General features: G+C 37.6%; 2 protein-coding genes across 3 annotated transcripts in view; one reads left to right on the top strand and one right to left on the bottom strand.

Moving 5' to 3' along the window:
- LOC127966405 (homeobox protein PKNOX2) overlaps window positions 1-9,814 on the top strand; it is an 86,126-nt gene that overhangs the window by 3,375 nt on the left and 72,937 nt on the right. Inside the window, exon 2 of one of the 2 annotated variants that reach the window (XM_052567345.1) lies at window positions 944-1,134. The gene's annotated coding sequence lies outside the window, so the exon portion shown is untranslated. Of the gene's footprint in view, window positions 1-943; window positions 1,135-8,360; window positions 8,454-9,814 lie in introns of those variants that run through there. The other variant, XM_052567344.1, reaches the window with a different exon arrangement.
- tmem218 (transmembrane protein 218) lies at window positions 4,338-7,626 on the bottom strand. The gene is made up of 4 exons (XM_052567349.1): window positions 7,464-7,626; window positions 7,070-7,218; window positions 6,877-6,979; window positions 4,338-4,775 (listed from the first exon to the last, which is right to left on the bottom strand). The coding sequence occupies exons 2-4, from the start codon at window positions 7,177-7,179 to the stop codon at window positions 4,641-4,643; spliced, it is 348 nt and encodes a 115-aa protein (XP_052423309.1). The 5' UTR covers window positions 7,180-7,218; window positions 7,464-7,626; the 3' UTR covers window positions 4,338-4,640.

The following is a 9,814-nucleotide window of genomic DNA, read 5'->3' as shown; positions in this document are numbered from 1 at the left end:
TAAGCCACAGGCAGAGATGTGGGCGATAGAAGTATTACCTCTAATGTACAGTAGTACTGTTTTAACACAAATACCAGGGTGAAACCGTTTCTGTAAATGATGTATCTCAAAAATGATTCAGATGACTCATGCTCTCTATTTAAGATATTCTGAAGATGTACGGTAGGTTTGTGGAAAAGAATTTTGACTCATAAACTTCCTCCCAGCAAGCTGTTAACTGGTGCAACCAAATCATTGCATCAGTTTAATTTGTGAATGTATCCTTCTGAACCAGTTTTGTGAATCGGGTCAATTCAATTCAAGTTTTCAATTCAAGATTATTTGTATAGCACTTTTTACGATACAAATCATTGCAAAGCAACTTTACAGAAAATTAAGTTTCTACAATATTTAGTAGTAGCTTAAAGGTCAGTCAACTCATTTTAAATATCTGCTTCAAAAGAATGATTAATTCACCAATTGGACATCACTACCAATCTCATGAATGTGTTAGGGAGTTATTAGTGAATAATGAATTTTAGTTTTAATCTTTTCATCTGACAAAGCTATCACATGACATCAAAAGACTTGTAATACAAAGCATACATTTTTTATGATGTTTTTGTCATGTTGGAGATTAACAGCCACATTCACTTTCATTATACTGCAAAGAATGGCCAGAATATTCACAAAAACTTAACCTTTTGTGTTCTACATATAAAAAAGTGCCTAAAAATAAAAGTTTGTTTAATTGTTTTTTTTTCCCCCATTGACTTCCATTGTAAGCACATAACAGTCATGCAGCGGTTTCCGAGAAATGCGCAATGTATTTTATTTGGAACAAGTTTCCAAAAAAATGTATTTTAGATTTCACTGACCACCCATATTGCAAGCCATGACCTTGCATTTCAAACACTAGTCACTTGTTCATTGAATGCTCTCTTTTCACTGTACCCCCTGCCAGGTAGCAGGTCATGTGGAGCGACCCTGGTGAGGACCCAAAAATGGCCACGCTTCAGCCCTCCATGGGGTGTCAGGGTGGACCTGCAGAGGCCTATTCCAGCTCACACTGACCCTTAAACTGTGCCTTAATCTTCAGCTCAAGAGGATGGAGAACACGCTAAACTTCCTCAACAGAGAGACGGAAAGAAAAAAGTAGGTAGAGAAAAAATGATGCCATCATAAAGAAAGATAGGATAGTGGATATGCAGAGAATGATAACCCTTGAATCAAAGCCAAACAACAGCTTATATCTTGTTCTGTGAGTATCATTGGGAAAAAAGAAAAATGCATTACTTAAAAAAAAAGATTTTCTACTGTTGGATGGATGCAGTGTTTCAAGCGCGCACACACACACACACACACACACACACACACACACACACACACAAACTTTTTTGCTTCCAATATTCCAAATACAAATACACAATAGCAAATACTTAAAATTAAAAATAATTATAAATAAATAATTAAATAAAAATTAAAATAAATTAAAAACTAAACTAAACAGGAAGTCAGGAAAATGTTAGCTGTGATTATGAAAAAATTTACCGCAAATAAAATTAAGATAAAATATAGATAAAAATAATAAAAATGCTGTTGGGCGGATTGGTGCCATCGGAAAGCAGTGTTTTAAATCAAAACTTGTCTGCTGCCAAAATTCACAACAGATATATGTGCTTGAAGTTAATAAATAATTATTAAATTGATTTTAAAATATAAAACATTATAAATATACTCTATAGTCTTTATCTTTCAACTGCAAAATGTCTTTATTTTTCAGCCTCTTTGCAGCTGAATTTGCATATCCACAAAAAACATTCCTAATATTTTAGTTTAGTATAAAAACATTTCATTTAGTTTGACTTGCGGTTTAGCACCCACATTTGACCCTTACCTGACCCCACACCTAGAACCGACCTCAGACATTCTGCATCCGACAACAACCAACAGGAGTTCAGTTGATGCTTGTGCCATTCTTTTTAGGAATCCTTCACAGATTCTAAAATGGAACAATTGATACGAGTAACATTTATCCAACACTGATTAGATTAAATATTCTCAGGGACTGAGATGGGGGTGTGAGGGGTGAATGGTGGGCATGCAGAGCTAAGAGCTGGAGAATAGAAGGCCAGGGGTGTGAGGGCAAAAGTTCTGCATGAGTGGATCACAAAGCAGGATCTAGTGTTCACGCGGTTCCCCTCCTCATCCCTCCCCCTCTCCCGCGAGCCTCGGCAGCACCCACACCCATATCCTGGGTCGCGCTTACACCTCTCCATCTCTGCATCCCCCTTTTGCTTTCTTTCTCTCTCTCTCTCGTTCTTACTCTCTTTGTATGTCCAGCTGGCTGCCCTACAAAGCCTCCAGCTCAGACTCCCAATGAGCCCTGCTCCCTCCAACGCTTTGTTCTGCCATTTTTCCCACTCCCTGGAGAGAGAGAGTCACTACCAGCACGGACAACAAGAAGGGATAAGGGAAAATGACAGAGAGAAGGATAGGAAGAAATGGAAAGGAAACAAAAATAAGTCAAGTGTCTTTGCAGTAATGGATTACGTATTAGTACATTAGCGAATTGCATTTCTCAGCTCCCTTTAGCAACAATACAACTTCCCCTTCGCCGACAATTCAGAGCTTTCCTTATTTCTGTTGTCCTTACTTTATATGATAACTAAAACATTGATTATGATGTTATAGTATTTACGTGACTTAAATCTGATTTTCTTTTGGAAACCGCCCATTAACATAATGGTTTTAGAAGAGCTCCTGAAAAAACGGTGCCTTTCTTTTTTAAAAATAATGTTTTGTTTTTTTTCAAGGTCACTGTCTTTTGTATTTTATTATATCGTACACATAGACACCATTCAATGTGTCTGTGATCCTTTGGGTTGATTACACAACCTATTTCATGTACCAGTCCATCCGTCCGGTACCCTGATTCTCAAGCTCTGGTAGATCTTCACTGATCAGCAAGCAGAAAGGCCTCAGTGTTGCGATGTGGGCCGGAACTAATAGGATTGGATTTGATTCATTAGATTCTCTTTCATCGCACTGGTTGGAATTTCACTGCACGTCCCGCCGGACTCCCCACTTTTAAATAAGGATCGCAAGAAGACCTGAGGGGTGAGAGCTAGCGCAACTGAGACATGGCCTCGCATCGCTTCTTGCTCACATTCCCACAATCTCTCTGTGTAAGGACCTCCGGATATATGAGTATTTGGGATGAGTTCCCGGATATTTCACGTTTTTCTGCATGACCAAAACTAAGTAGGCTGCTTTGTAATGGACACAAATGTAGATTCTACTCTAGACTATTAATGTCGTGTTGGATTTGTCACACATTTGATCGGCTGCTTATGACTTTTTAGCTGGTGAAACTGCAGCTAACATTTTATATTCAGTTTGGAACTTTATTATTTATTGTCTTCATGTTGTAAGGATCACAGATCACACATGTACAACATGCCTGTGAAAATAATAAGCAATAACGACCGCCATCTTCCCCTGTGAGGTTTGCCTCCAAGAGAGATTTATGAAAATGAAAGTAAACGTCTGAGGCAACAAAGGACCCACACAGAGTATTCGCCTTGTTAAGAACAAAATAATCAACTTGCGCAGCTTGAAGCTTTGTTGGACCGCCCAACTTTGCTCCCTGCGTCTTTGTGGTATTGTGCGGAGAGTGAGACAGTGTCTTAAAGAATGCTTCCATAAGGCCAAAATTAGCATGTCAATATGGGACCAAGAAAATGAAATTTGTCTGGATTTAGCTGTGAATGAGTGAAATTTGAGTTTGCAGATAACCAATTAATAGACTAGGGTATTAGAATGTGATTTCATGCAGCGAAGGCACTGAAAACACGCTGTGATTATGACTGAAGTGCCTTCTGCGGTGTAATATTGATGGTGTTGTGAAGCAGTTACCCATTTAAATCATTACCCATTTCCTGCACATTTATATGCTAAATTTAATTAACGTTATTAAAACATATTAAATTGTTAATCATTTATAGATCCATTTTTGATTGTTGAAGAATTCCAGATCATTGATCTCTTGTGAAAAACCTTTTCTAAAGTTTAAAGCAGGAGCAAATTTTTTTGCGTCAAATCATTTTGATGAATGATTTGATCAAGTGGTCAGCCATGAATCAGACTAAACTGGTGATTGAGTTTGACTCAGTGACTTAATAATCGGTTCACAAAACCAGTCTAAAGGAATCATTCATGAATCAGACTGATCTGTTTCTTATTTTGGACCCACTGACTCAGTGATCTGGTCACAGTGGGAAGAAAACACTAATCCTAATGCTCTCCTTAGTCAACACCACTAATTAAAGAAATAAACTAGAAATTTGACAGAAAGATAAGTTGTATTCTTTATTTTCAACAGTAAAAATGCACTACATTTAAAATAACAAAACTGATTACATATTTAACATACAAAACTTTACCCAACCACACCCTTGTGAAAACGTGCTGCATTCAGACCCTTCTGTGCTGTGCTCTCAGAGATATGTGGACATCTCTGATTTGAACAGGAAGACAAAAGCCCTGGAACCTTCTGCTGTCCTCTCATCTCAAGTGGGGCTCGTTGATCGACGGCGCTGCCAGGTTGGCTGCCCCGCTTCAGGATATCTGTAGGAGTTTGGCACATGAAGCCTCGTGGTCTAGTGTGTTCTCAGGGGCTTGGCATACACGGGCTCCAGGAAATGTAAGGGCAGCAACATGAACAGGGCTGCCAAGAACACCACGCTCACCAAGGACAGAAGCACGTATCGGCCGATGAAGAACATATCCACTATCTGAAAAACATCACAGGCTTACGGCTTGAATTATTTAACATATTATACAGTTACTGGAAAGTAATTAAAGCCATGAGGGCTTTGATGTTTCCATTAATATTTTTAATTAACATGAAATCCATTCAGCATGTTATGCTTTTCTCCACTAGAGGTCAGCAAGGTCCTTTTAAAACTTACAAAATGCAACCTTCACTAGACCAGATAGACTATACCTAATAAAGTGTGTGTGTTTATGTACATTTTTATTAACACCTTTCATTCAGCAAGGACATAATAATGTGAAGACATTTATAATGATAGAAAATATTTATATTTCAAATAAAATCAAATCAGAAAATTAGAATAATTTCAGAATCATTTCAGAACCATACGTGTGTGTGTGTGTATTTATTTGTGTATTTACATGTGTATTTACATTCATATAATTTATATTATATATAAAATATTGAATATATAAACATATTTTTCTTAAATATATACATGCATGTTTGCACAAAAACCTTTATTTTGCATGCATTTAATCGTCTAAAAAACTAAAAAAAAAAAAAACTAAAAAAACATTACAAATATAAAAGTAATGTAACCTATATAGTTTATATTTAATATATGATTTCTCTCTCTCTCTCTCTCTCTCTCTCTCTCTCTCTCTCTCTATATATATATATATATATATATTTTTTTTTTTTTTTTTTTTTATATATTTTTTAATATATATATATATATATCAAGATTTACTTTATTTGATCATACATCAGAAAAACACACACTTCTTTCTTGCCATTATTTCTTATTCTGCTGTCTGTTTTTCCTCCATGAATTAAAGCTGAACAGGGTGATAGTGTTGAATACTAACAGCACCCTACGTCCCTACAGACCTCAACTAGAGTATGAGGCCCTAAACCATGGGAGAGGCCACAACCTACATTAAACTACAGACAGAGAGGTGTCTTTGTGTGTGTCTGTGCATGTGTACGTGGGAGGGGGCTCTGTCTCAGGCGAATGCAGTGTTCTCTCGTTTAACGCATCTCACTTTCTAATTCGCCAATTAGCCGGCTAGCAAAGCACAGAGCAGAGGCCATGTTTTATTAATGTGGCATCGAATGTGCGGCAGTGAGCTCCTGTTTGGGGCTGGCCTAATTGGCACTGTGATATTATTCCTTTGTACAACAACGAGAGGTTACCCATTTCTCATACAATACACTGTCACCTGTCAAGAAAAAAAAAACGTATCTAGTCATACCCGCTGCAAGCAAATCAGCAATGGTGGTAACATGGATTTGGCACTATCCACAAATGAGAGTCTACTGCACAATGTATGGTACTACATGCATGCTTACAGTTATGAGAGACTTGCACGCTGTTTTGTTTTTAGAATTTATCTTTATGTTGTTCCACTATAAGATCTTATATTCATTCCTAAATTGATTAAAGCTAATATGTGTACGCTAACCTAAATGGTATCAACTTCTAAAAGATGTTTTAACATCAAAAACTTGCACGTCTTTATAATGCCTCTTGCTGATAACAAAAAAAAAACTGAGTTGTAAATCTGAGAACATCTGTTGCAAGATATTAAAATAACTACTCTAGTCAACATTTTTTTTTTTTTTTTTACTTTTTTTTCTATTTAACTTCTTTGATCCACTTCAAATGTTGACTAGTGTACTCTGTCATGTCTACTTTTAGGTCAAAGGCAGAGGAACATTTGATTCAGTCAACATGTTTCTGTTGTGATATTGAAGACTGGAAGGTAAATGGTCTGGGTTTTGTTTGTGCAGACAAGAGGGTGAGTTGGCAGCTCAGAGCGGCTGGTTTTGGCAAAGACAAACTTAGGGAAAAGCTGTTGTGTTTTTGCTCGTCTGCTGTTGAGGAGAGATAAACCAGCACATGTCTTCGTCAAATATAACTCTCACACAGAGCTGAACAGTGCACCTTACTCTCTTTTCAAGCATAATTATCAGAATTGAATACAACAAAACAACACTTATCAAATCCCTTGTACATTAGGTTTTCATATGCTTTTCTGTCTGCACATTTGGCAAGGATAATACAATTGCATTATATTTATAATAATGCACATTATGCAAATTACTGCACTCACCTGAACTGCTTTCTCAGGGGAAGGAACTTCAGGGGAGCGAGGGAAGAACACTAAAACCAGTGTGACGGTGAGCGCCAGAAGAAATATAGGAATGATTCCTAACCTGGTGAGGCGAAAACATCCTGATTATTCATGATACAATAGAGTTACTATAGACAAAGCACGTGTCGAAAACCTGAAAGTATTTTCTTACTTTGTTGGGCCGGTTGCGCGCGACAGAACGATGGTGAGCGCGAGAGTCACTATCCAGATTAAAGCGATGATAAACACACCTGTCCCAACGCCTAACACCACATCGGCCATCCTCGCCACTCACACACACTAGGCTACCTGTAACGTTAGCTGGACGAGAGAAGAATTTCTTGTGTTTATGATGGATACATGCGCTAAATCCACTATAAGTATATCAAGCTGATGTTATGAACGCAAACAATGTGGCGCGTCTTTCTTTTTACTAAAAAACAATGCGAAAGGAAGATGGGAAGCTTCCAGTAGATCAAAAATGAATGCTTAATCCAGCAAATTAATCCCTTGTACGTTAGGACTTTTAACGGCTAACTATTAGTCTAAACAGCTTGTATATATACCTCATAAAACAACCGAATGCTGAAACCAACTGCATACTTCTAAAAATACAGATCTGAGATAAGATACACGCTGCAGAAATTATAAAATATTTCCATGGAAACACTGTCGCTTCTGTTTACCTCCACACTTCCTGTGTCTCGAATAGACCAATCAGGTTGCAGTATCTAGCGAACAGTTTGATGGTAGTTGTAGTTCATGTGAACACTGAGCATACGTAGTGCGTATAAATCATTTACGTTATTTATTTATCTATCTATATGTCTGTCTGTCTGTCTGTCTGTCTGTATGTCTATGTATATGTGTGTGTGTATGGTGTGCAAATACATTCTATTATTACTATCTCCATTTGATTTATTTTTTATATATATAATATTTTGGTTATATTTTATTTGGCAACAGTTAAATGGCAGTATAAAAGACAATTAATCTAAATAACCTGTTGTTTTAGTTTTAGTAATATCACATTGTATGAGCCGTATACAGGAACGTAGAAATCGTTGTAAATTTATATTGGGGTCCTAAAAAGAAAGAAAGATAGAAAAGAATACCCCTAGCATATTTGATCTAGATTAGTCTTTCTCGGTCGTGACTCTGTTTGTAGTCTATGGGCTAAGTTTCTATATAACTAACTAAACATACATCTGGGATTTATTTGACCAAGTGGCACATTTTCTTGTTTCTTGTGCCACAAATAAATAGGTTTCGTCTGCTTTCCGACTAGGGGAACAGCCAAGGCGACCTGCAGCCGTAGCTCCGCTAATGAACCGGAGATGCGCGTGCAGGGCCCGGGGTGTTCGGTATATCACGGAATAACGCCAGTGGAAGAGGAACCGCGGAGGTGTACACTCGGCAGTGAGGGGTACGGGGAGAGAGAAAGAGGAGGGGGGAGATGATGGGAGGGGTCTGATATGGCAGACGTCACGGCTTGTGTAGGGGAGTATAGGCTGTGTTGTCAGCCTGGTGTCAGTCTGATGAAGATTGGCATTCAGGTAAGCTGTCATTCATTTTCAATGTCAGAGCGCGGAGCGGGCGAACACTCCAGTCTGTTTTTTTTTTTCCCCTTTCGCTCTCATTACAAAAGGCAGGACATTATTCATACAGACTGGCCGAGGGCTGAGAGGAGAGAATGATAGACAGAGAGAGAGCGAGAGAGAGAAAGTGAGGGAAAGAGAGAGAGAGAGCGTGCGCGTGTGAGTGAGCGGAGGGAGGAGGAGGAGGAAGAGAAGAGTGCGAGAGAAGGAGGGAGGAAAGACGGGAGAAGATGCCGTGCAGTTTGGGGAGCGCATACGAGTCTTTCTGGATGATTTTGTTTGGTGGATGATGCGTTTGGACTTGTGAAATGTGATGGTTATTTTGTGCTGACATTTTTGTTAGGTTTTAAAGGGCATTTTATTGTTGTTGTTTTTTGTTTGTTTGTTTTTCCCGAAGGAATACACGACTGATTCGTCATAATTATAACGCGCAAAATATAGACTACGCATCAAAGTCACATTTAGAATTTCAATTGGGTTGTGTTGTGAAATCGCCAGTGTTTTGAGTTATACTTATGTCCTGTTGGCTTTTAGTAAGTTTAAATATGTGTTGTATTTTACTGTTCGTTTATGACTGCTCAGTTTTGAATCAAGATGTTACTTAGTAATTGTTTATCTGGCATTCAGATCTTGTGCCAGTTTGACATAAGATTATCGCACATTATCAGAGTAGTGTTTAAGAAAATAAGACCGTTTGCCCTCATTATACATTGCATATTATAGATTACAATGACTTAAGTCAAATTTTTTTAAGGTAAATTCTGGGTGGCAATTTTTTTTCACCAATGACAACATTTGAAACCTATTTTAAAATTGTTTTGTGGTATGTGAAACTATAATAAAGTTTTAATAAACAATAACATGTTTACGTTTTGTTAACTGCGTTTGAGCAGCGTACTGTTGTTATGGTTACTACGTCGCGATTCTTTTCGCGACTATTTAGCGGCAGTTGAAACTACGTTGGCTACTCTTAATAACTTTTATTCTAACGTTTTGGTTTGAATTGTTGTTTAAAAGAACGTAGGCTACTTTTAAGGTCCCTTATCATTTTATATTTTTCTTTGTTGTGATGCTTGTGGGCATCCTGCCCCAAAACTCCCAATTTCCCTTTCGGTTGCTTGTAGGTAAAGGACCATAGTAAACACATGTCAAAAGTATTATAAATACTATCAGAAGCATGTTTGATGCAGCTGATGTTCATCTGTTACTTTATAAAAGGTGTCAGTTTAATGGCTGTTTGCTGCTGTTATGTCTCATTTTCTGTGTATTTTTATTTATTTATTATTATTATTATTATTTTAATTTGGCTTGCAAATCAA

This window comes from Carassius gibelio, chromosome B10, assembly GCF_023724105.1.
Source record: "Carassius gibelio isolate Cgi1373 ecotype wild population from Czech Republic chromosome B10, carGib1.2-hapl.c, whole genome shotgun sequence".
NCBI lineage: Eukaryota > Metazoa > Chordata > Actinopteri > Cypriniformes > Cyprinidae > Carassius > Carassius gibelio.
Note: the sequence above shows the minus strand (reverse complement) of the source record. Positions and strands in the feature narration are given on the sequence as shown.